This window comes from Prionailurus bengalensis, chromosome B3 (genome assembly GCF_016509475.1).
Source record: "Prionailurus bengalensis isolate Pbe53 chromosome B3, Fcat_Pben_1.1_paternal_pri, whole genome shotgun sequence".
Classification (NCBI taxonomy): Eukaryota; Metazoa; Chordata; class Mammalia; order Carnivora; family Felidae; genus Prionailurus; species Prionailurus bengalensis.
The window spans coordinates 58,608,428-58,635,449 of record NC_057355.1 but is presented as its reverse complement, the minus strand read 5'-3'; the positions used below and the strand labels follow the sequence as shown (position 1 = coordinate 58,635,449).

At 39.2% G+C, this 27,022-nt stretch overlaps 1 protein-coding gene across 4 annotated transcripts in view; it reads right to left on the bottom strand.

Annotated features, from left to right (window-relative positions):
• Positions 1-11,292: 11,292 nt before the first annotated feature.
• The window catches only part of SLC30A4 (solute carrier family 30 member 4), a 30,662-nt gene continuing 14,932 nt past the window's right edge, over positions 11,293-27,022 (bottom strand). For 2 of the 4 annotated variants that reach the window (XM_043555508.1, XM_043555507.1), the window contains 5 exons: positions 20,919-21,072; positions 19,259-19,457; positions 18,253-18,358; positions 17,011-17,145; positions 11,807-16,408 (listed from right to left, as the gene is read on the bottom strand). In XM_043555508.1, coding sequence (XP_043411443.1) covers positions 16,254-16,408; positions 17,011-17,145; positions 18,253-18,358; positions 19,259-19,457; positions 20,919-21,072 — 749 coding nt within the window. In that variant the 3' untranslated portion in view covers positions 11,807-16,253. Of the gene's footprint in view, positions 11,584-11,806; positions 16,409-17,010; positions 17,146-18,252; positions 18,359-19,258; positions 19,458-20,918; positions 21,073-27,022 lie in introns of those variants that run through there. The other 2 variants (XR_006293309.1, XM_043555509.1) reach the window with 2 other exon arrangements.

The following is a 27,022-nucleotide window of genomic DNA, read 5'->3' as shown; positions in this document are numbered from 1 at the left end:
TTGCGAGGGAGGGAAGGAGGGCAGCAGCCAGACTTGGGGCCAGGATCCAAAAGGAGGCTTACTTTGTTTCTCAGGAGAGAGATGTGAGGTATTCACTGAGGGCAAAGGGGTGAAAGAGAAGGCGTCCCAGGGGAGGGAAGGTGAAGGCCAGGAGGCCGGTGGAGCACAGTGGATGGAATGAAGAGCTTGGTGAGAACCGCCCTGGGGCTAAGCACGTTGCAGGGCGAGCCCCGTGTACTTGCGAGGCCACAGGAACAGTCCAGGAATTTTGCAGCAGCTTTATGGTCTGGTGGCGGGTTGTGCAGATGGCTTCTGAGGCCCCCGCGCATCCGATTTTCTTATTCCAGAGCAGCGCCGTGCAACAGACTTTCTGCATGGAAAGTTCTGTCTGTTTGCTGTCCAGTGAGGTAGCCATAAGCCACATAAAGCTATTGAGTGCTTGAAATGTGGCCAAAGTGACTTAGGAACTGAATTTTAGTTTTATTGAAGTTTTTTTAACACTCGATTTTAATTGAGATATAATTGACAATGTCCTCTGCACATGTTTAAAAAGTACAACCGAATAATATTTGGTATGTGTATACACCTGTGCAACAATCACCACAGCTGAGACAGGGAGCCTCTCTCTCAGCCCAGGGTTTCCTCATGTGCCTTTGTAATCCTTCCCTCTCACCCTTCCCCCTTCCCACACAGAAAACCACTGATCTGCTTTCAGTCAGTATTTCAGTCACTATAGATTAGTTTGAATTTTATACAAGTGGAATTACACAATATTATTTTTTGTCTATGTTATTTGCTCAGCAGAGTTATTTAGAGATTCCTCCATGTTGTGTGTATCAATAGTTCATTCCTTTTTGTCACTCAGTAGTATTTCGTTGTATAGATATACCACACTTGTTTTTATCCCTTCATCTGTGGATGAACATTTGCTTCTTTTCTCCAGTTTTTAGCCAATACACATAAAGTTGCTATGAAGATCATTATACAAATCTCTGTGTGGATCTATGCTTCCATTTTTCTTAGGTATATATCTAGGAATGCTGTGGCTGGAATATATGGTAGTTGTAACTTTACAGTGTTATTTAATTTTTTTTAAATATAATTTATTGTCGGGACGCCTGGGTGGTCAGTCGGTTGGACGTCTGACTTCGGCTCAGGTCATGATCTCGCGGTCCATGAGTTCGAGCCCTGCGTCGGGCTCTCTGCTGACAGCTCAGAGCCTGGAGCCTGTTCCAGATTCTGTGTCTCCCTCTCTCTGACCCTTCCCCGTTCATGCTCTGTCTCTCTCTGTCTCAAAAATAAATAAACGTTAAAAAAAATTTTTAAAAATATAATTTATTGTCAAATTGGCTAACATACAGTGTATGAAGTGTGCTCTTGGTTTTTTGGGTAGATTCCCGTGGGTCATCGCTTATGTGTAACACCCAGTGCTCATCCCAACAGGTGCTCTCCGCAATGCCCATCACCTATTTTCCCTCTCCCCCACCCTCCCATCCACCCTCAGTTTGTTCTCCGTATTTAAGGGTCTCTTATGGTTTGGCTCCCTCCCTCCTCTGTAACTATTTTTTCCCCTTCCCTTCCCCCATGGTCTTCTGTTCAGTTTCTCAAGATCCACATATGAATGAAAACATATGATACCTGTCTTTCTCTGACTGACTTACTTCACTCAGCATGATACCTTCCAGTTCCATCCACATTGCTGCAAATGGCATGATTTCATTCTTTCTCATCATCAAATAGTATTCTTTTGTATGTATAAATCACGTCTTCTTTATCCATTCATCCATTGATGGACATTTAGGCTCTTTCCATAATTTGGCTATTGTTGAGAGTGCTGCTATAAACATTCAAGTGCTATGAATCAGCACTCCTGGATCCTTTGGATAAATTCCTACTAGTCCTATTGCTGGGTCATAGGGTAGTTCTATTTTTAATTTTTTGAGGAACCTCCACACTGTTTTCCAGAGCGGCTACACCAGTTTGCATTCCCACCAACAGTGCAAGAGGGTTCCTGTTTCTCCGCATCCTCGCCAGCATCTGTAGTTTCCTGAGTTGTTCGTTTTAGCCGCTCTGACTGGTGTGAGGTGGTATCTCAGTGTGGCTGTGATTTGTGTTTCCCTGATGATGAGTGATGTTGAGCATCATTTCATTTGTTGGCCATCTGGATGTCTTCTTTGGAAAAGGGTCTATTCACGTCTTCTGCCCATTTCTTCCCTGGATTATTTGTTTTTTGGGTGTTGAGTTTGGTGAGTTCTTTATAGATTTTGGATACTAGCCCTTTGTCTAAGATGTCATTTGCAAATATCTTTTCCAATTCCATCGGTTGCCTTTTAGTTTTGTTGATTGTTTCCTTTGCAGTGCAGAAGCTTTTTATCTGGATGAGGTCCCAAAAGTTCATTTTTGCTTTTAATTCCCTTGCCTTTGGAGATGTGTCAAACAAGAAATTGCCGTGGCCAAGGTCAAAGAGGTTGTTGCCTGCTTTCTCTTCTAGGGTTTTGATGGTTTCCTGTCTCACGTTTAGGTCTTTCATCCCTTTTGAGTTTATTTTTGTGAGTTAATTTTGTTTATTTAATTTTAATTAATATTAATTAAAATTTAGGGGAACCTGGATGGCTCAGTCGGTTAAGTGTCCAACTCTTGATTTCAGCTCAGGTCATGATCCCAGGGTTGTGAAATTGAGCTCCAAATCGGGATCTGAGCTGACAGTGCGGACCCTGCTTAGGATTCTCTCTCTTCCTCTCTCTCTGCCCCTCCCCCACTCACGCTCGCATACATGCGTGCTCTCTCTCTCTCTCTCTCAAAATAAACGTTAAAAAATATAGTAATTAAATTTAAATGGCCAAATGTAGCTAGTGGCTCCCATATTGGGCAGCACAGTTCTAGAATGTATTTATTACTCCAGTGATTTTGTACCAGGGAGAGACTTTCACTCCTGCTCTAATCTCGGAATATATTCATTCCTCATTCATTCAGTGAAGATCTATTGAGACTCACTTTGTGCCGCTCATTTTGCTAGACACTAAGGATGGGATGGGGCAAAATGGATACAGACCCTGCCCTTAAGATACTTACATTCTAGTGGACTCAGTCTGGTTGCCTATGGGTGTACTAAGTCCACTGGGGAATGAGAGGACGAATCCAGTGTGATTATACAGTAGAGTAGTTCAAGTCTGTGTAGGTGTTGGGATGGCCCCAGGAGTGGTATGGGCTTAGGGTGAGGGATGAAGCCTCTCCCTCTCCTAGTGATATAACCTGTGAAAATAAGAACCAGGTACAGAGATGGTGGTATGTTTAGAGAATAGAGGTGCAGTTGGTGAATTTGGTGTTTCAGGCAGTTTTTTTTTGGGGGGGGAGGACATTTGCTGTGAAGGGGAGGGAGAAGGAGACACATGCTGTGTTAGGACTAGTTGTGCCTGTCCCAGGAACGTGGTGGGGGCACCATGCTCATTGGAACTCCCCAGAGTCTAAGCCCTCACTCGGTCACTGTGACAGTATACACACATCTCTACTTATGTTTCCCTCTGGAGAAAAACTAGTTTAGGCCCTGAGTTAGTGGCTGTGGGTGTACCGAGCCAAGAATCTTCCTAAGAATTTTTAGGTCGTTCTGCTCATGACTCACAGATTCTGCCTGTGGATACTTTGCCAGAAGCAGCCCCCAGCCCAGGACGTTGGTGGAAGGAAGTGCAAGCATAGTAAGATGTCATCTTTGCACTGACAGCATGACCTGTGCTGGGGTGGTTATGAATGAGTCATTTGGGGAGCAGGTCCTGCCCCTCAATTGTGTATTTAAGTTATGACGTTGGTGTTCTTTTCAGGGTGTCAGGAAAGCTTCTAGTGAGGCCAGGGAAGCTCAGGAAACCAAAATGGGAATAATGGCAGCTGCAGCCACCACTCAGGAGCACCTGGCATGCACCAGGCACTTGGCATGCATCACCTCGTGTAATCCTCCCAACAGTCCTGGGGTCAGGTGACATTTACGACCCCCATTTTACCGGTGAAAGAACTGAGCCCAAAGAGGTCAAATAATTTACCTTAGTTCATACCGACAGAACCTGAACATACACTTAGGGGTCACTTCTGCCCCAGTGAGAAGAAGCTGATAGGTTTGAAATGACTTGACATAAAATCTCAGATGTTAGTTTCTTTCCATCCTTCCGTTACTCCTTGGTATAAGAGGCTTCCTGAATTATACAAGTAGATAGGTCCAGTGGCGACACTTGCGATTTCTCAGTCACGGAGTGGGGAGCGGGAGGAGGAGATGACAATGTATTGACCTGCAAGCACCACACTAGACATTTTATGGACATCATGGTAGTTCACCCCTAAAGCAAACCTGTGACATCCAGGGTGTTACCTTGTGCAGCTGAGAGGGCTAGGTGCAGTCTCAGATCACCCAGCTATTAAGTTCATAGAGCCGAATTTGAGCCCTCACAGGTTGGATCCAAACTTTCTCCTCATCACATCATACTGCCTGTCTTTAGTGTCTCAACAACAAAACACATAAGAGAAGAGGCTCTAAGAGCATAGCCCCTCGGGGTCTTTATTGACAAAAAATGTCAGTAAGCCTCAGGCAGTTCTGGGAGAGATGAGGTCAGAGTTAAGGTAACCTGTCCATCCAGTTGGGCAATTATTATTTTTTTAATGTTTATTTATTTTCAGAGAGACCAAGAGAGAGAATGTGCATGTGTGTGCATGAGCAGGGTATGGGCCGAGAGAGAGAGAATCCCAAGCAGGCTCCACACTGTCATTGTAGAGCCCGAAGTGGGGCTTGATCTCACAAACCAAGAGATCAAGACCTGAGCTGAGATCAAGAGTCAGACGCTTAACCCACTGGGCCACCCAGGCGCCCCTCCTGAGAAGCCTTTAGAACACTGCTCGGCATGTACAGGGCTAAGCATTCAATCAATGTTTTATTATTATTAACTATGCAGACAGCCAGGCTGAGTCCCGGCAAAACAGAGTAACTTGTCCAATGAGACACACCTAGCAAAGCTGAGACCAGAATCGGTTCTTCTGCCTCCTACTCCAGGGTACATCTGTCTGTTTGGCATTATGTTTTAGCCGTGAGAATAAAGGGTGATTAGGTTGCTGGAGGGGTTGTGGCTGGGGGGAGGGGCTAAATGGGCAAGGGGCATTAAGGAAGACACTTGGTGGGATGAGCACTGGGTGTTACATGTAGGGGATAAGTTACTGGAATCTTCTCCTGACATCATGATTGCACCACATAACTGAGTTAGTTACATACTAAGTAACTTGGATGTAAATTAAAAAGAAAAAAATTAATTAGTTTAAAAAAAAATGAGTGATTTAGGGGTGCCTGGGTGTCTCAGTCACTTAAGCATCTGACTCCATTCAGGTCAGGTCATGATCTCATGATTTGAGTTCGAGCCCTGCGTCGGGCTCTGTGCTGACAGCTCAGATCCTGGAGCCTGCTTGTGATTCTGTGTCTCCCTCTCTCTGCCCCTCCCCTGCTTACACTCTGTCTCTTTCTAAATAAATAAATAAATAAATAAATAAATAAATAAATAAATAAAACATTAGATATAAAATCTTTCTTTGAGGTTTATTTATTTTGAGAGAGTGCAAGCAGGGGAGGGGCAAGAAGAGAGGGGGACAGAGGATCTGAAGTGGGCTCTGGGGCACCTGGGTGGCTCAGTTGGTTAAGCAACTCACTTCAGCTCAGGTCATGATCTTGCAGTTCGTGGGTTCGAGCCCTGTGCTGACAGCTCAGAGCCTGGAGCCTGCTTCGGATTCTGTGTCTCCCTCTCCCTCTCTCTCTCTCTCTGCCCCTGCTCTGCTTGTGCTCTGTCTCTGTCTCTCAAAAAATGAATAAACATTAAAAAATATATATATTTAAAAAATGAGTGATTTCAACTCCATCAGTACTTTCAAAGTAGTGTAAGCTGTCCCCCAGCTTCAAGCTGAAAATAGTTACTATTCATCTTCTAAAAATAAAGTGTCTTTTGTAAAACAAACAAGCTGTTATCAGCAAGATAGGAATTGACAAGCACTAGCTTGGTGCTACTAAGGAGGGGCTCCGGGAGAGATTATCAGGTTCTGTAAGTGATAATAGCTACTGGCTGTTAATACCAATTTAGTTGCAATTAATTGTGTAATTGTCTGGGATGTTTCAGAAATGGGTCTAATTTCTGTTGTAATCTTTTTAAAGAGATACAGAAAATAACCAGAAATTCTTGAATAGCTATACTATAATTACACATACCCAAGTATAAAAAAACCCAATTCTTTGTTATTGGGAGATAGCCAATCTGGAACATTTTTTCAGAGAAGCAATTTTATGATAGGGTTTCAGTTACATTATGGAAAAGAGATTACAGCATTGACAGTGAGGATTCTTAGGGCTCCTTAAAAAATTTCCATGCAAAAATAGATATTTAGTGGGGCACCTGGGTGGCTCAGTTGGGTACGCGGCTGACTGGCTCAGGTCATGATGTCACGGTTTGTGAGTCACACCTCAGGCTCTGCACTGACAGCTCGGAGCCTGGAGCCTTCTTCGGATTCTGTGTCTACTTCTGTCCCTCCCCCACTCATGCTCTCTCTCTCTCTCTCTCTCTCTCTCGCTCTCGCTCTCTCGCTCTCTCAAAAACAAACATTAAAAAAAAGATATTTAGTGTATGTATGGTTTCTAACTGTGGGAATATTCACACAGCCCTTCTGTGTCTCTAACACTAGAAATTCAAAGAAAACACCTAGGTCCCTCCCCCAAGGGCTTGTGGGTAATCAGACAGTGGTGGCTCCCACAGTGACCAAATGAGGGAGGGAGGGAGGCACAGAAGAAGGGCTCCTAATTCACATAGGGAGGGAAAGGAAGGCTTTTTGGAGGAGATGATACCTGAGGAGAATCTTTAAGGATGACTTGGTTTTTATGAGGTAAAGAAGCTGGGGAAATGATTTTCCAGATAAAGAAGGGGCAAAGGAGCAGAGGATAAGAAAATTTGCCTCGTTCTGGGAGCTATAAGACTGGCACTGCTCAATTAGCCAAGTAAAAAAATAATAGGCAGTGCCTTTGTGAAGAAATTAACTTGTAGTAATAATGATGTGTTCCCAGCACTTTCTTTATGTAGCTCATTTAATCCTCATAAAAGTCACATGAGGCAGGAACAGTTAATATTTTTATTTTGTGGACAGAGAAACCGAGCACAGAGAAGTTCAAAAAGTTTCCCCAAATCTCAATGTTAGAAAGGGAGGGGAGGGCCAGGATGGAAACCTAGGCAGTCTGCTCTGAGTCCATACCTCTGTGTGAGCTCACAATGAAAGCATCTATTTGGTTTGGAGCTACCTAGTAACTAACCCAGATATCTACTACATCTTACCCACTCCCAACCAAGATGAGATCAGCTTTAACCCATAATTCCATGGCTTGTGGGAAGTTCATTGACTTCCTGGAAATATCTATGAATTACTGGAGGCTTGTGTTTTTTGTTTCCCATGGGTTCACAGTCTGTATGTAATATTTCTGAGCTGTTTCTTTGTCTCGATCCTGTCTTGGTAAGGATTCAATGGTGGGCACAACCCTTTCTGCTTGTTTTAGCCACCTTTCCCTCCCCTCCCCCACCCCCAAGCAATGTAAACATTGACTTAAGATTTGGGGGATTGTTGGGGCGCCTGGGTGGCTCAGTCGGTTGAGCCTCCGACTTCAGCCCGGGTCACGATCTCGTGGTCCGCGAGTTCGAGCCCCGCGTCAGGCTCTGGGCTGATGGCTCAGAGCCTGAAGCCTGCTTCCGATTCTGTGTCTCCCTCTCTCTCTGCCCCTCCCCCGTTCATGCTCTGTCTCTCTCTGTCTCAAGAATAAATAAACGTTAAAAAAAAATTAAAAAAAAAAAGATTTGGGGGATTGTTGTGCCCGGGGGTCCCATGGTACGTTGACTGTAACGTGGACTAGCCCCTCCCCTTCACAAACAAGACCAGTTGTGGGCACAGAAGTGCATTGTCCTGAGAGCAAAGCAGTGGCTGGCTATTGAAGAAATGGCAGAAGGAGCCTGGCCCTTGTGGCTTGGGTCCCAACGCTTCCCAGTCATGGCTATGAGGACTGAGGAATGAAGAAAGGAAAGGCTAGTGAGAACATGCTGAAACCTGATTTAGCACTATCCTGGTGCCTCAAAAAACAAGAACTCAATTAAGAAATAGAGTAAACTTTTGGCTACTTTTTTGCTAAGCATGTATATAAATTATGGAAAGTTGTGTCTTCCTAAACTATTATACTTCCATTATTTGTATACATCTATGGTCTAATGGTTGTGATTTTGACTACAGTAGTCTACACTGGATCCCTTTTATATTGTTTACTAGTTATAACTATATTTAAGAGATGTCTGTGACCTTCTCTTTCTACATGACTACCTATGTGACTTTCAGCACGGCAGTTAACTTCTCCTGGTCTCAGTTTCTTCATTTGTAAAGTGAAGATTATAATATTTATCAAAATACCATCATGAGAATTACACAATTAAGTATATAGCAGTGTCTGAAAGGCAGTAAAGGTTCAATAAATGTTAGCAATTATTTCCCCCATTAACCAAAATTGGACTGTGGTTTGGTATGGCTGAAGCATGGGAGATAGGATAGTGGTTGTAGAAAGGGTGGAATTGTGGGTGGAGAAGTGAGCAGTCACCAAACCAGAAGGATTTTGTATGTCGTTACCGAGAGGATGGACTTTATCCTACAGGCCAGTTTCTCAAGCCATCTGTAATGGGAGTGTGATCTTCTATTTGTAGGAGTGAGGGTATGACCCAAGATGCTCTCCAAAAACATAATATTGTTTCATTTCCTGTTTAATTTTTAAAAATACACAGGAATTTTTTGTTCTAGTCCACAACATATTCAGTGGTAGGGAGGTGGCCTTCACAGATCATTTCTTGGTTAAATGATTGTAAAATGAATTCACATCTGGAGGTAGTCTCAATATACCTTATTAAAGTCCAACCTACTGAACCAATTCTTTGAGATGTCCCAATTTCAGTATTATGGTATCTTAAAGATGAGAATGCTTCTCAAACCAAGTATGTAGATCTCAATGGCTAAAACACTGAATTATATAATATTTCTTAGAATTTTAACAAATATGCAGGACTTTGGAAAATATTCTTACACAAAAAAGCAAAGCAACAATGGTACAGGCTTGTGTTCAGATACTGCTGAAACTCCAGTCAGACCGTAAAGTGATTAAGAGCCTGTTGGAACTAGGATTTGCCAGTAGCCTTCACAGGGAACTGATGTAGCGAATGGAAGTCCAGGAAACTCTCCTCTTCACCCCACTTGTTCATTCCTTGACTAGGCCAGATATCCACTACAATCACTGTCCTGAGGCAAGTGTCCCTGTAACCATTTATGTTGTTAGGATTCCTCTGGGGAGGAAGTAGAAGAAAGAATAATGAGGGAGGGTGGGAGCAGATCTTCAATCCTAGGAAAGTCAAGGGAACAGAGGTGGTCTGTCTTGCTTTCAGGTTGGCTTTGCGTTCATGGGGTCTCTGAAAATTTCCATTAAAAAAAAAATCCTACTTTCTTCCCAAGAAATAGCTCAGTATATTTTGTAGAAAAACCAACTCACACACATTTTCCCCATGGCGCCAGCATTTTGTTAAAGTGAACAAAAGTGTTAAAAAAAAAAAACAAAAAACACCAAAACCCAAAACACACCAAAACCCCACAAACCAATATGCAGAAGCTGGCAAGTAAAACAAACAGGAATTTCAAGTCAAACCAGAACAAATTTTTGAAAAGTTCACAGAAGGAATTTGGTAACTTACAAAGTATCATCTTCATGTTTATTGGCCAAACTTTATGTTCTGTAAAAGTCACGTAGAGCCTTAAACCAGAATTCTGCCTGAAAATTTCACTGAGGCTGGATTTTTAAAGCTCCTAATCTTAAACACATGATTTATGTAAAGATGATATTTAGTCAGAAGGCTTCATACTTCCTATTTATGCTTAGGTATATTCTAGCTTAAAGAAAATTACTATATCATAGCTGGAATTATAACCAAAAATATTATCCAACTAATACATAAAATAAAATGGGAAGTTTGGCATAAGTAAGAGTTTGTAAGTCTAATTTATAATTTATTATAAAGTAAATTCGAATTCATTTTGGCATCTGACAAAGACGAAAAAAATGACACATCAAAATAGATATACAGCTAGGTAAGTAATCAAATTATATGTTAACATCTCACTACTATAACTTACCTAAAACTATATTTTATTACTATTTTCAAAAATAGAGGAGTCTTTCTCTCGGTGACTGGGAAACTTTAAAGAACATGTTACTTTTATTTTTATTTATTTTTTAAAAAATTTTTTTAACGTTTTTATTTATTTTTGAGACAGAGAGAGACAGAGCATGAATGGGGGAGGGGCAGAGAGAGAAGGAGACACAGAATCGGAAGCAGGCTCCAGGCTCTGAGCCATCAGCCCAGAGCCCAACGCGGGGCTCGAACTCACAGACCGTGAGATCGTGACCTGAGCCGAAGTCGGATGCTTAACCGACTGAGCCACCCAGGCGCCCCAAGAACATGTTATTTTTAAAGCCCAATAACCAAATTTCGTCTTAGCAGATAAAATGGTATTTTTCATTCGTGAGCGCCCATTTGGCACAAGCTGCATAGGGTACTCAACACACATAGGGTACTTTAACGCATGTTTGTTAAAGTTCTAAGAAATATTATATAATTCAGTGTTTTAGCCACTGAGATCTACATACTTGGTTTGAGAAGCATTCTCATCTTTAAGATACCATAATACTGAAATTGGGACATCTCAGAGAATTGGTTCAGTAGGTTGGACATTTTCTTTATTTTTTGTCATAACTTAAGTGAAAATTAAAAAATCCAGTAAACCTGTATATTGAAAAGTATTCTGAAATGATCCTGGTGTTAGGGGGTAGAAAACTGCTTTGCTAGTAAACTTAGAGAGTATATGGCACATAGACGGTGTTTGAAATCCTGCTCCTCTTCTCCTCTATCTCTGCCTCAAACTTCCGAGGAAGACAGACAAAAGAAAAAAAGGTAAGGGAGGGGAAGAAGCTTTGACAGCGCAGGTGGCCTTCAGACTGGCCAGTCACAGAAACTTCCGAGCAGGCTCCAGAAAAGCCTGCCGCATCCATCTGCGCTGTTAAGAGCCTTGAAACCATACGACAGTGTATACCAAGGGCGGGCAAACTTCGCCTACAAATGGTCAGACAGTAAATATTTTATATCTGTCCCAACTACTCAACTCTGCCACCGTGGCACGAAAGCAGCCACAGGTAACCATACGTGATGAAATGAGTGTGGCTGTGTTTGAGGAATACTTTATTTACACTGAAGTTTAAAGTTCAACGTAATTTTCACATATTCTTCTGATTTTTTTTTTAACCATTAAAAAATACAAAAACCATTTTCAGCTCCATGGGCAACGCAAAACGGGCTGCAGGCCAGACTCGGCCCATGAGGCACAGTGTGCTGACCCCCCCCCCGTCTGTACCATCGGAGGGTCACCAGGTCATTCCTCTCAGACTTCACAAAGGCCCTCACCAATCTTACTTTCACGGGAGCATCTCTTTCCTTTCTGCCATTGTTGCTGGGCCTGCAGGAATATTAAAAGCGACTTGTAGAAAAAGTTATAGATTCTTTTAATAGCTCTTTTTTTCTTTATCTGGAAGGTTTTTCCCAGGTTTAGTTCTTAAACACCTTAAACAGGGCATTACAGTCTGAGTTTATAAAACTAGGTTATCATCTATTTTCCAATGCTTTTTAAGATTATTACTATGTTTTAAGGTCTGCTATTGCTCAATAAAGCAGCCCAGAAATTTCAGGATTATATATTTTCATTTTTTAATAAACCACACGGCAAAACAATACTTTATTTAATAAATGTATAGGAAATTACAATTTGAAAATTGCAAATACAGTACATATACATATACTATACCTTGATCTTAAATTATATGGAGAAACACCAGCTTCAAAATCTTCCTAAAATCAATCGTATGCAAAATACCTGGTTTCTGAAAGGGCAAATGGAAAAGTATATACAATTTCTTAAACTGTGATATGGCTTAATAACATATATTTTTAGAGAAGCATAAGCTTTCCAAATATAAGGTATCTTCCAGGTGCAAAGCTGACATACTGGCCATTTCAATTTTTCAGAATATACTTAACTTCAATATTTAAATTGACGCTGTCATAGATGTAATTGGGAAAGTCTCCGTAAATGTTTTCCAGTCTTACCAAAAATCAGAAAATATTGGTCTTTACAATACGATCGGAAGAATAACGTAACAGAGTAAACCCTTTGTAAGCAGGAATTCAAGGATCGGATGGCCTGAATGCACATACACAATTCAATACTGAGGAATTCCCACGACAATTTCTTCTAATTTGCGGGCTCCTACGAACATAACAAAAAATATCCCTGATTGGTGAGCTGTAAAACAAATCTGATGTCCTTTCCAGCAAGATTCCCGTGGCAGATCTGTAGTTAGAGTTTGCAAATCACGTTTTGGTTAGAGACAAAAAAAACTTAATCATTTGGAAATCAGACTCACCTCCCCTCAACACAGCATATAGCAAGGTGTCACTATTCTTTGGGACTAATACTCAACTGGCTCATGAGCTAAGCTTGGTTTAAAAAGAAACCAAGCCAAAGGAACTAATCTTACATCTATTAACACATTCTGTAACTTTAAGTTTACTATATGTAAGGTAGAGTCAACAGGAAAATTGCCTAAAATCTTATTCCAACGGGGCTCAGATTCTGTAAAAACACACCTTATTCATTATGGTGAACCAATTCACATAAATTCATAAAAAGAAAATAAATTTACCTCATTGTGCTTGTTTCAAAAGTGAATGACTATCTCTTCTAAAGTGGTGAGAGTAGTTGTTTAAGAAACACAATCCAGTCTTATTAGAGAGAATCTTCACTTATGGTTGTATAGTGTAGTCTATTTCTATCATACTTACACTGTAAAGTTCAGTGTCCAAGAGAAATCTGGATCAAGAACAATCAGCTGTTTAAAAAAAGGGTTCTTCCTCACGAAGAAAAAGTTTATAAGTGGTGCTTTGTTTCTGAAAGATGGTTTTCCTCACATTTAAACAAAAGGGAAGCTCATGTATCTGATCTTGCCTGTGTCTATTCTGGGAAAATTCTACTAAAAACAAACACTGTCAGTGAGGACACCTGGGTTCAAGACACAGAACCAGAACACTGAGACTTTTAAGAGCAGGAAACTTAGTTTTAGAAAATGGAAATAAAGTACCCAAACATGAAACGAAAACAGTAAAATAAGAGAGCCTGTGATTTGGCAAACAATACTGACAGGAGCTGCAAGCTGCGAAAATCTGGGCTCACATTACACAAGGCACAGCTAATGGGAAGTGTATGTGGGAATTCTATTTGAAATGGTTCTACATTTCAAAGCTCTCTGAAAGATGCCCTATTCAACTATATTCCTCACATTAGGTTTGTAAGGCAGCATGGTCGTTAATGAAAAATAGGTCTTTTCCTAAAATAAATCAAAATGCTGCCTCTGGCCAGAGTTTTGACAGGTTTATATATACAAGTAACTCTGATTATTTGCAAATGTTAATTAAAATACATCAAACTGGGGGCACCTGGGTGCATGAGTTGATTAACTGTCCAATTCTTGATGTCAGCTCAGGTCTCGATCTCAGGGATGGGAGTTCAAGCCTGGCACTGGGCTCCATGCTTTGTGGAGCTTACTTAAAAAAAACAAACAAAAAAAACATCACACTGAAGAACTGCCCAGTTTTTAGGTTGTGATCTGTTTTCTCAGTACAAAATTAACAATGCAAAGTGTTTATCCAAAATTACCCAGTGCCTGTGTCAGGACAGTGGAGAACTCTTCCTGTGAGAGCTGAGGGGTGTGACTCAGGGTTGCAGCTCAGCAGGGTAGGGACAGACCCAAGGCTCTGTGGCTTCCGTCGTCGTGCAGTCCCTGGCCCTAACTGCTAAGTTCACATCGTCCTGTGTGGGTTTTGTCAAGTTACAAAAAGTGAAATCTATCAATTTTCAATCTCAGCCCCAGGAAAGCACAAGTACAAAATGTGTAGTCCTTGCTACAAAAGACAAAGCACAGGGAACTTCATGTGTACCTCACTTAAACAAAGCACACTCACTAAAATTTACAAAAGTTTTCACTGTTTCTGCACTTTACAAAAAATCCTTTTCAATCCTCAAATGAATTTCAGACTGTTTTATCACATAACTTTTTCAAGGAACAGGTCGATATGAAAAGTAAGATACGCCTATTTAGGATAAAGGAAAGTTTACAAGAAACAAGCTCAGTGGACACATGGGAAACACCTGCAAATACAGGGAAAGCCATTAGCATACAATGCATGTTCTTTTCCTTTCTCTTGCTAGGTACCCAAAGTCCGTAATGCCAAGATGTCCACTGAAATGCTTCTCATTTATTCTTATTTGCCTTCCACATTTAAGAGAATTTTGACTTAAACTATGTATGTACTACTCAAATTTTTGAAAAATTCAAATCATTTTAAATGGATTCACAGCAAGAACCGCATAAGGTTAATTTTCAATTCAATAAACACTGGGTTTTACTAGATACCATTAACCCTCATCAACCCTTTTTTGGGGGATACCATCAACTCTTAATCATCTTTTAGGGAACTTCAGGTTTTATCTTGGTTTACTTACAGTGAGGTACTTGGTAGAAACACGAAATCTGTTTCCTCTCCTTCTTTGATATTGTAAGTCATCTGCATGTTTATCTAGGCTTCTAATTCACAACTTGCCTAGTAATTGTACTCTGATTCTCTGAGAACCTCAAGAACCATATCCATTCTTGGTTAAGAAACTGTCCCTGTGAAAATAGACTTCTAAAGTGCATAAAGATAATCACAAAACCAACAGTTGCAAAATGAAACCTGATTATTCACAGCTACCCCTTTAACACAACTGGTACCAATTAGGTTGCATTTGGTTTGGAAAGTTTCAGGTTTAGCCTCCCTACAACACAGATTGAATGTCCATCCCAATTCCTGTGTTTCAAACAACACAAATACAAGGTCAAAAACCCTTGATGTTTTCTTTCTTTTTAAATGTCTTCTCTCTATCTCTCTGGGCATTTCTGCTATGGTATTATTGGAAAACCTCAAAATTATATCTTAGGGTTTCTGGAGTCCGTGGAGAATCCCTAACCCATATCATCAAACAAATTCTCTCTGGAGGAATGTGGTTAATCTACATGTGAAAGATAGGCATTACAAACTGAACCACAGCTCTCCAGAGTTTTACCCTGAAGGGGCACAGACTAACTGGTATGGAGGCAGGAAGCAAGGTAGCAAGCACACTTTCAGTTCTTACAAGGACAGAGGATCATTGTTTACATTTTGCAGTCTCCTGCTATTCTTAAGATAATTCCATGAATAATAAAAGTGACTGCAGGAAGACTTCAATCTGACATTCCACACTCCATCCTCACTCCTATATTTTAAATCACCATATAGTAATTTAAGATTAACTTCTGCCATTTAGAATAGTATTGAAAATATTTCCTAAATATTCCTAATGACAGTGACCACCACAACATGTAAAGATTTGGTTCTGATTAAGATTACAAATAACCAAAATGATAACTTTGAGATTCAAAACCCTGTAACATCTGGAAAAAGTTGTTTATAAAGTATAACTATAACAATAACATTATTTGTGAAATAAAACATTTCTGAAACACTTAGGAATACATGCTTATTCCACTATCTGGATAATTTCTAGTATTCTCTGAAATCTGTTGAGAAATAATTTCTGTAAAAACATAACTGGGTGTCAAATTCCAGAAGCTGGCTGTCAAGATTACCTAATAAAAAAAAAATCAGTTTTCCAGCACTAGCTTGATAAAAAATGGTCCTTAAAAAGGATTTTTAAATGCAAATACTGAATTCTTGATGCTCCCTTTAAGACATGTACTCTGTCACAGTTAGTGAAATGTGGTCTTGGATTGTCTTCTTTGAGGTATCCGTAGAGTCACGTCTCATTCTATAAATAGTGTTTTGGAAACATCTTCATCTGAAAACCATGGTGAAGTCTCCTTTTACCATTAAACAGAAAGTAGCACTCTCAGGCTAGAGTGATTGTTTTGAGAGACAGGTGCTTGATATGGACACAGCTGTCAGGGATTCCATTTTCTCTTTCAGGTGTGCACATTTATTGCTCTCAGGTCTGTGACTGCAGGATAAATAAGGCAGTGGTCCCCAAAACATATAAAATTAGGAACTGGAACTCTGACAATGTGCACAAGTTCTGTCCACTTCTTGCCTGTAACTCTGAAGCTGAATAGTACATTTATACATGCCAAATGTGTTCAATAACACATGCTTTGCTTTGGACTGTACTTCTTCCCATTTAGATGAACTTCCAGGAACTGCAATGTCAAGAAAATATCATTACTATTCATTGTACAAAGTTACAATGACACAGGGAAATAACAAATTTCATATACAGTGAACCTATTTTTATTAGTTTGATTTCTCCCCTCTTGAAGCTCCTCTCTTGGAGAAGCACACCGGCTTAAAAAGCCAGGATGGCTTGTCATTATTCCAATCCCTCTAGTCCACTCTCAGAGAAAGAATACTGGACATCAGTTGCAAGTCTTCTGTACTTTTAAAAAAAATAAACCACATGCATGTATTATTTTGGTAAACAAAAAGCATCAATCTGTGAAATGACCTAAAGAAATAAAAACAGATCCAGCTTTTCTTATGTAGAAATACAGCATGGTAGAGACACTTCATGCTTTAATCTGAAAGCAAAAATCAATTTGTAATGTCTCATCTTAAAGAGATTGAAAATTATTGCTCGGCTGCCATTATTGATCTGCAACTCACCTTTTGAAAAGTCTGAACCCTCCCTTAAAGCAAATCTTTCCAGCAGAAACAATTTTCCTACTTATTTAAAAGCAAAAATGTTAAATTCAATTCCAAAGACAAAGTCCACCAATCCCAGGATTTACCGTCAGCAACATACTTAGCTGTATGTGTACTATGGCAGTAGGTTTTCCTGAAGTGAGAGACCAGATATTTAAATCTTCCACTGAATATACATCTTCTATTTTCATCAAGGCTTCTTTGATGTAGTCTACATTCAAATGGCTTGGTACACCTATTAGTTTAGAATATATCATTTATAAGTGAAGTTTATTTGGGGGAAAAAGTTATACATAACTGATAGAATTTTTTTTTCCAAAGAACTCAAATGGCTTTACCAAATTCAGTTTAAATGAATACTTTAAAATATCTTAATATTTTAAGACAAGGATGCACCTGGGTGGCTCAGTTGGTTAAGCATCCAAGTCTTGATTTTGGCTCAGGTTATGATCCCACATGAGATTGAGCCCCACGATGGGCTGGGTGCTGTCTCTCTCTCTCTGCCCCTCCCCCACCTGCGCTTGGCACACGTGTACATGTACTCTCTCAAAATAAATCAACTTAAAAATATATATATCAAACCTGAATACTTCATTTAACAAATAAGCTAGGATAGAGGCACCTGGTGGTTTAGTCAGTTAAGTGTCTGACTCTTGATTTTGGCTCAGGTCATGATCTCACAGTTCATGGGTTCGAGCCCTGCTGATAGCACAGAGCCTGCTTGGGATTCTGTGTCTCCCTCTCTCTGTGCCCTTCCGCAGCTTGCACTCTCATGCTGTCTCTCTCAAAAATAAACAAACATTAAAAAAAAAAGCCAGGATAGACAGAAAAAAAATGAAAAAAAGGGAACATCCAATGATAATGAACGTACTGTTGAAAATATAGGCATATACTTAATATAAGTAGGGATGTAGGAAATATAACAAAATAGCAAGTTAAATGGGAATTAAGGAATTAATAAGTAAACCAGTAGACATAATTGTATTAAGACTCGAAAGAGTTGCATCTTTGTCCTAGCTCCATAGTTTATTTATTAGCAGCATTATCTTAATTAACCAAGTTATGTTACCCCTCTGAACCTCAATTTCCTTGTTGGTAAATAGGGATAATAATGTCTACCTTACCTACCTTTCTCAGTGATTATAAGGATCGAATAGGTAACAGATGGGAGAGCACATCAATTCTTATATTTTATATACACATAAAGTGGTGTTACTATAACCTATAAGCATCTGTCAAAAGAAAAAACAGGACTCCTACCTACCCTAGAGTGCCCCGTCCACCCCCAATCTGATTTAGGGAAGTAATAAACCCACAACGGGGGATATTAGTGAGATCTTACCTTCTAGTATTATAACTATTGTGTCCCATATGATACGAAATGTTGTGAAAGCCACAAGTAATGAAAATACATATGTACAGATGGGATCGGCAATCTTGTATTCTGGCTGAAAGGTGACAGAGCAAAATTGTATGATTAAGTACAGACTGACATAAAACAGACTGTAAAGCAAAACAAGCCATACTCTGTCCCCATGTCCTCCATTCTTTAGCTGCCTTTGCCAGGACTGAAGAATACCTTTAAATTTAGATACTGTGACTCTTTCCTGGATTGTTTAAATACCTTTCCTCGTAAGACCTATTTCCAGAGGTTTAATCATTTGTTCTACTGCTTTCCTCTGTGCCTTCCCTAAATCTTCCAACCAGAACCAGAGAATATCAGAGCTCAAACGAGTTTTAGCAGCCACTTATCTGATCTAGAGGGGTTCCTGGATGGCTCAGTTGGTTGTCTGACTCTTGATTTTAGCTCAGGTCATGATCTCATGGTCATGGGATAGTGCCCTGCGTCAGGCTCTGTGCTGAGTGAGGAGACTGAGTTTCTCGCTCACTTGCTCTCTCTCTCTCTCTCATTGCCCTTCCCCTACTCGTGCACGTGTGTGCCTGTGTGCACTCTCTCAAAATAAATAAACCTAATAAATAAGAGTTTAGAGTTAAGGGACTTACTTGCTCAATACTTGCTCAAAGTATTAATGGCAGAGCCAAGACTAGAACAGAAATCTCTGGATTTCTAGTCCAGCACACATGCCAGTACCTAGCAGTTCAGAGACAAGGCTTAAACTTGAGTGAAGGTGGTACTGAAGCCAGCTACAGATTGTTACTCTGTAAAATGATACTACTGTGTTTAGTGTTAGCAAAAGAGCTATACTGGTGGCTCAGTTAAGCTTCCCTAAATGCAAAATGAGTAAGACTAGCTTTGGTGTCCAATATACTGATAAAAGACAATTACGTTTAGTTTTAATATTGAAATTAAGTATATTTTAAAATAGAAAAATTAGCAATCCTATTACCTTGAATCGTATGATGTATGCAGCTATTAGTACACCAACACTCTGTACCAAATCCCCCAAGGCATGTACAAATGCAGCTCTCACTGCTAGGCTGTCCTGCCCATGGTTGTGTCTGCATCCAGAACCTACGGTAGGAGAATTCGAAGGCAGAGAGTGGGAATGGGCGTGGTGACCAGACTGGTTCAATAGAAACCCCATTCTGTCAAAAATAAAAGAAAACATTATTATTCTTCCTAGCAGTATTGATAAAAATATTTATTGCTAATCAGACACTAATGAGACAACATGGAACTCATTCATTTAATATATATCTGAGCACCTATTGCGTAGCAGGTACTATTCTAGGTGCTAGGGTCAAAACAGTGAATCAGACAGACCTATCCCTATCCCCATGCTAGCAGTAGAAGCTCTACTAGCTTCTGTTCTAGTAGAGAAGGCAGAGAATTCAACAAATCAATACAGAAAATACTGCCAGGCAATGCAACTATTCTGAAGAAAAGTAAGGCACTTCGAGGGATGGAGAGTGCTAGGGTCGGGGGTCGGGGGGTGGTCGGTCAGACAGTGTCTCTCTGAGATTCCTTCTCAGCAGAGACTCGAATCAAGTCAAGAAGCAGGTGGTGGTGAAAGGGTGGTTCTAGGCAGAAGGAATACCAGGGCAAAGGCCTTTGTATGAAAATGTGCTCTACGTGTTTCAAAAAAGCAAGATAACCATTGTTGCTAAAGTGAGCAAGAATGCTAGGATATGAGTTAGAGAGGTACACAGGATCTTATCAAAAAGGTGATGGTAAGGATTTTGATTTTATTTTAAGTAGGAATGGAAGCCAGGGCAGGGATTGGCAAACCATGGTCTGTAAAGCGTATGTGGCCCAATGCCCGGTTTTGTACACAAAGTTTTACTGGGACACAGCCATGCTCATTTGTTTATATATTACACGTTGCTGCTTTTGTTCTGTAACAGCAGAGTTGAGCAGCTGCAAAAGAGACTGCATGGCTCTCAAAGCCTAAAATATTTACTGTCTGGCCCTTTACAAGAAAGTTTGCTGACTGCTGATCCAAATGATTAAGTATAAACCTAAAAATTTCATAATTCTTAGGGAAAAAAGCTTGTAGTTAAAAATATTAATACAAAAGTATTATAAAATAAAAGTTAAAAAAAACTTTGTCCCACTTAAATTCCTCATTGTTGGTCAAACTTCAGCATAATTGAGCAAACTAGTGAGGAATTTATAATTCCAAGTGTTTTATTAGCATAAGAAAAATTACATATTTAACATATATAATTTTAAAATACATAAAAATACCACTGCACATTACTGAATGCATGTATAAAAATCTCTCAGTTCACAGTACTTAAAAATATCGATGTGAAAACAATATAGAGTGTGTGACACCTTAATGTCCAAACCCAAAGAATATTCAACACCAAGAATGAATGAACCCAAATGTAAACTAGGGACACCGTGTGGTGATGTGCTCATGTTGGTTCATCAACTGTAACACATGCATGACTCTGCTGAAGGATGCTGATAATGCTGAAGCCACACATGTTTGAAGGCAGGGGATATATGGGAAATCTCTATGCCTTCTGCTCAATTTTTGCTGTGAACCTAAAACTAGTCTAAAAAATAAAGCTATTACATTAAAAAAAAATAGAGCTTACATTACATTAACAGCAACTCCAACAGCTGCAGTGATGAGCATTATATCTCCATTTATTTCATATTTCATATGGATAGTTCTTTGGACAGCTTCATATAGGAGGAATCCCATAAGTATATACACCAAGAGCACACTAATCATAGCTGATAAAACCTCTGGAGGGAAAAATATAAAAAAGTGATATATCTGTGTGTTGTTACACTTCATACCAACTGAACACTTCACAATCTTTTATTTATATCTTTCCTCTAAAGAGACAAAAACACGGTATCATTTCTGTCATGTAATTTTCCTTATTTAAAATGTGTTTAGTAGTTTTCTCTGGATCTTCCACTAATTCATTCCCAGCACTCTCCACCTTTCCCTCATCTCTTTAGGGTCCAAACTGTGTATATTTAACAGAACATACACATGGTAAAAACTGAAAAACTGAGAAAAAATTATTTCTAACATACATGATCACAGACTACTTCCTAATAGAAGACTACACTTACAAATCACTACCAAAGTGAACAACCCATAACAAAAATGTGTAAAGGACACAAATATTAACACATAGAAAATTAACAGAAATGACCAACTTATCATAATACAAGAAGTTCAAATAAGAATATGATTGTGTTTTGTCATTTACTAAACACATAAAGATTAAAAAGTTTTGATCTTACTAACCAGAGTTAGCAAGGATATACTGGTGGACGTATCGAGTGGAACTATCTTTTTGGAGAGTTTATAAAATGAATCAATATTTAAAATGCATGTATTCCTTGATTCAAGGAATCTATTCAATAGAACGAACACATGATATGTATGCAAATACATGTATCTACATGGTTCTTCACTGTAACCTCACTAGTATCAAAAAATATCTGGAGACATCTTAAATGTCCACCAATCAGGAACTTACTGGATGAAGTATGATATATCCATATACTGGAATATCATAAAGCCATTTATGTTTAAAAAGACAAGGAAAAAAAAGAAAAATGAGTATTAGGCAAGTTGATAATCACAAGAAAGACAACAAAGTGTTACATCTAGGAAGTGGGGCTAGAAGCTTGGAGAACTTATTTTTCATTTTATTCTTTTCAGTAAGGTTTTAAGTTTTACCACAGATATGTATTACCTTTAAAGAAAAACAATTAGACATAAAAACAATAAGACATTCAACTATTCGTGAATACAATTTGACGCAGAAATTCTTCTTGCAATGATATACACATTCATGCTAATTGAGTTGCACATGTGCAAAATGAGATGTTATGAAGCTGTTCATCAGGCACTGTATATAACAGCAAGCAACTGAAAACAATAAAGTGATTAGTAGGGGCCTTGTAACACGAAATAATATGCAGCTGCTCTTTATGTTCTGATAAGGAGTAATCTCTAAGATACAGTGTTACATAAAAAAAGCAAAGTACACAAGAGTGCATATGGTATGTTACTATGTGAAAAGAAAAAAGAATATATAATAATATCTGTACATGTAATCTCTTAAAGGATATATAAAATATTGACAAAAAACTGGTTATGAAAAGAATGGGTGGCTGGGAGACAGGGATGACTGCACTATATATGCTTTTATATCATATAAACTTTTTACCATGTGAGTATACAGTAGAAATAATTTTATAGCTTTTCAAGATAACACAAATAGGGCAATGGGAAGTACTTACATTTTTAAATAATTAACCAACATTATAATATAAAACAACTGTTGATAATCAAAACAATAAAAGCAAGAAAATACTTGTGAAGAAAATTTTTCCTTTAGAGAAACCAGGCAATCTTGTTAAAGGTTAAACAATCTGGGAAACTGTTATCTGAGTCAACTCATTGCTCAAAGGTTCCTCAGGCAGTTCAAATCTGTTGAACTTTGATACATTTTTATTCTGATGCATAAGTTACAGCACAGAAAAATTATCTAGTAGTTGTTTTAAGCTGTTTCCTGAACACCTCTCATTAATGTAGACAAAATTCCAATAAAATCCTGTGCATCAGCCGAACAAATGTTGGAATAAGACAACATACAGTTCCTATTCAAAACCATGCTACGCCTATTTCTGACATACTAATCATCACACTTCAAAAGAGACAGGGGGTTAAGAAGACAGAGAAAAACAATGTGAAATATACAAAGCTGTGGAGAGACTACCACATCAAGTGCACACTCTCAGCAGCTTGAGGACAGGACCAGTTTCCTCCCATGTCACATTTACTATAGCACTCAGCAGAGTAGTTGTCATGTAGCAAATATCTATGGGTGGATTTGCAAAATGAAGTTAGGTTGAGCAAAGGCAGATGATAAAAGGCTATGAAATTAAGAAGGGTGAGCTAAATGTGAATAATAGGTTATTTACTACATCCCCCAAAACAAGAAGTACACAGGTTAGAAGAGAAGAATTAAGTCAAATACAAGACAGAAAACATAGAGAATTTCTTCTCTTAAGTTATAACTGCTGATAGTAAAATACACATATATATAATAAAAAGAATTAAAATATCCTTAAACCATAATTTCATGTACTTAGTGGTGGCCTCATTTAACTCACAAAGTAAGAGAATTTTATCTTTAGAATTCATATTTAATACCAATTCTGGCATGCCTGGGTGGCTCGGACGGTGGAGCATGCAACTCTTGATCTTGGGGTCATGAGTTTGAGCCCCATGTTGGCTTTAGAGTTTACTTAAAAAAATACCAGGGGACCTAAGATGGCTAAGTCAGTTAAGCATCCAATTCTTGATTTTGGTTCAGGTCATGATCTCGCAGTTTTGTGAGTCTGAGCCCCATATCTGGTTCTGTGCTGACAGCTCAGGGCCTGTTTGGGATTCTTTCTCTCTCTCTCTCTCTCTCTCTCTCTCTCTTCCTCCCCTGCTCCCACTCACTCATTCACTCACTCAATAAATAAAACCAATTCTTCTCAAACTCTTCCCCCAACACCTTCCCAAAAAAGAGAACTTCAATCATGTGTCAAGATGCCTTAGTCATATTTCTTAATATAAAATTATAAAGCAATACACTTTACATTTATAAAGATTCATAGTAATACAAGTTAATGACATAAAGATGTGATTGCTTATGAAAATCTAAAACCAGTAATCAAAAATCCTTTCAGAACCTCTTATAATTAGGCTGACAATACTTTATAGTTTTCTTGGGATAGTCCCAATATGTCTGTTGTCCTGGCAAAATTATTAAAAGTGCTCCACTTTACTCTCAAAAGTGTCCTGGTTTGGATGGTAAATGATACAGTTACACTAGTAGGTATGCCAGATAAAAAACACTGAATGTTTAGTTAAATTTGCATTTCAAATAAACAACAAATAATTTTTTAGTATAAGTATGTCCCATGCAATTTTTCAGACATACTGGGTGTCTTGAAAGAATGTGTGTATGCACATAACAGATGCTAAATCTGGCAACCCCACCTCCCAGTGATAATTTTCCTAAACACTTAAAATTACCTTACTGTGAACTTTCAGATAAGGCAAAAACACATTGAAAATAAAGTAAAATGGAGGCACCTGAGTAGCTCATTCAGTTGCGCATCCAACTCCTGATTTCAGCTCAGGTCATGATCTCATGGTTGGTGAGACTGAGCCCCATGTCCCTCTGGCTCTGCACTGACAGCACAGAACCTGCTTGGGGTTCTCTCTCCCTCCTCTCTGCCCCTCCCCTGCTCACACTTGCACTTTCTCTCAAAATAAATAAATAAACTTAAAAAAAAAATAAAGTGAGGGGCGCCTGGGTGGCTCAGTCAAACATCCACTTCGGCCCAGGTCATGATCTCACAGTTTGTGAGTTCGAGCCCTGCTTTGGTGTATGGGTTGACAGCTCAGAGCCTGGAGACTGCTTCGGATTCTGTGTCTCCCTCCCTCCCTCTCTCTCTCTCTCTGCCTCTCCCCCCACTCTCAAAAATAAACATTGAAAAATAAATAAATAAATGAAGTGAAAGTCAAACTAAAGCATGACCAGATTTTTGGTAGGGAGGATTCCCATACTTAGAAGGCCCACTAGGGTTCCTGCCACGGAACACGCAGTTCTCCATACCAGTTTTCACCCATGTGAGCAGCATAAAAGGGATCCCAATGCTTGCCCACAGTTAAGAGTAATGGAATCCAGCTGATTCCTAGAACTTTCCAAAATAACATATTAGGATCCTGGTATCAATATCTCTTTTCCAGTAATCAGTAAGGAATGGCCTCATGTCTAGTTCCCTTGGTGAAAAGCAAAGACATCCATCTGTCATTTTTAATTATTTTTTAATGTTTATTTAGTTTTGAGACAGAGACAGAGCATGAACGGGGAGGGTCAGAGAGAGAGGGAGACAGAATCCGAAGCAGACTCCAGGCTCCGACCTGTCAGCACAGAGCCCAACGCGGGGCTCGAACCTACAAGCTGTGAGATCATGACCTGAGCAGAAGTCGGACGCTTAACCGACTGAGCCACCCAGGCGCCCCTCATCTGTTATTTTTTATTCTAATCACCTGTCAAAATGTCTTCTAGACAGGATACCGATAACTGCAAAAGGAGAAAAAGAAAACCTGAAATAGATTTTTAGGGCTGAGATTTATAACTGAGAAGTATAAGGCACAGATGATAGTATATAGCTAAAAATCCTAATAGTACTACTATGATCATTTCTTTTGATAAAAGCTCTTTCACTATGAATAAATGAGATTTTGGTGAAATATCAAGAATGGGAGGAATGAGCGTTTAAGATTTTTTTCCCCATAGTATCTTTAACATGATGGAATGCAGATAAACATAGGCAAGATTTTTGCCCCCCAACAATTAAGAGAGAGGGAAGCTTTCCATCAACAACCACATTATGACTTGCTCTACTCCTCTCATTCTTGCTCTGGGTTAGTCTCTGGTCACATAACATACAATAAAGGTTTTCAACAAAAAAAGAGTACATAACATACGGATTTTTCATCTTTGAAGGGAGACCCAGGAACTTTCACAATTGAAACCCCAGATTTCTGGGGCACCTGGGTGGCTCAGGTTAAGCCTCCGACTTTAGCTCAGGTCATGATCTCATGGTTCGTGAGTTCAAGCCCCACGTCGAGCTCTGTGCTGACAGCTGAGAGCCTGGAGCCTGCTTCGGATTCTGTGTCTCCCTCCCTCTCTCTGCCCCTCCCCTGCTCATGCTGTCTCTCTCTGTCTCTCTCAGAAATAAATAAACATTAAAAAAATTTTTTTTAATAAAAATAAACAAAAACAAAAACCCAGATTTCTGTGAAAGTTACTACCCCGGTAACTTTAGGTAAACTTGACTAAATGGAAATGTATCATAAATTAAAAACTCTTGAAAGATTTTTATGGAAATTCTAGAAAACCTATTATTATAGTAGTTCTAACATATTTTGCTACTTTACACACAAATAATTAACTCACTCCACCTGACTGAAATGTAGCACTGGAAGAGGAAGGTGAGTGAATACATGTTATTATTACATCACTTAGGTCTTTTAAAATATACCCTGAATTTCACACACAGAGAATAAACAGTTTTGGTTTGAATGGCTAATAAATGGTAAGAAAAAAAAATCAAATGGGAGAAAACACAGATGATTATCAAGTTTTGACAGCACTATAAAGTGTGAAAAATGCATATTTTAACACATCTATAAATTGCCAAAACTAGAGGTTTTCAAGGTTCATATGAAAAACACTGAGTCCTTCCTTCTCTGTCCTCTGGTTATTCTCCACCATAGTACCATATTCATTTGCTCCATAGCATTTAAATTTTTTTTTAATGTTTATTCATTTTTGAGAGAGACAGACACAGCACGAGCAGGGGAGGGGCAGGGAGAGAGAGACACCCACACAATCTGAAACAGGTTCCAGGCTCTGAGGTGTCAGCACAGAACCCGACATGGGGCTCGAACCCACAAGCTGTGAGATCATGACCAGAGCTGAAGTCGGACATTTAATCAATTGAGCCACCCAGGTGCCCCTACTTCATAGCATTTAACATAATTTATAATTATGTTGTATTTGTGTATATATTTACTGCTGGTCTCCCCAAGGTATACTACTATTCATTCAATTAACCTGTTGAGCATCGATTCAGTGAATGATTAACAATCTGCTTCAAC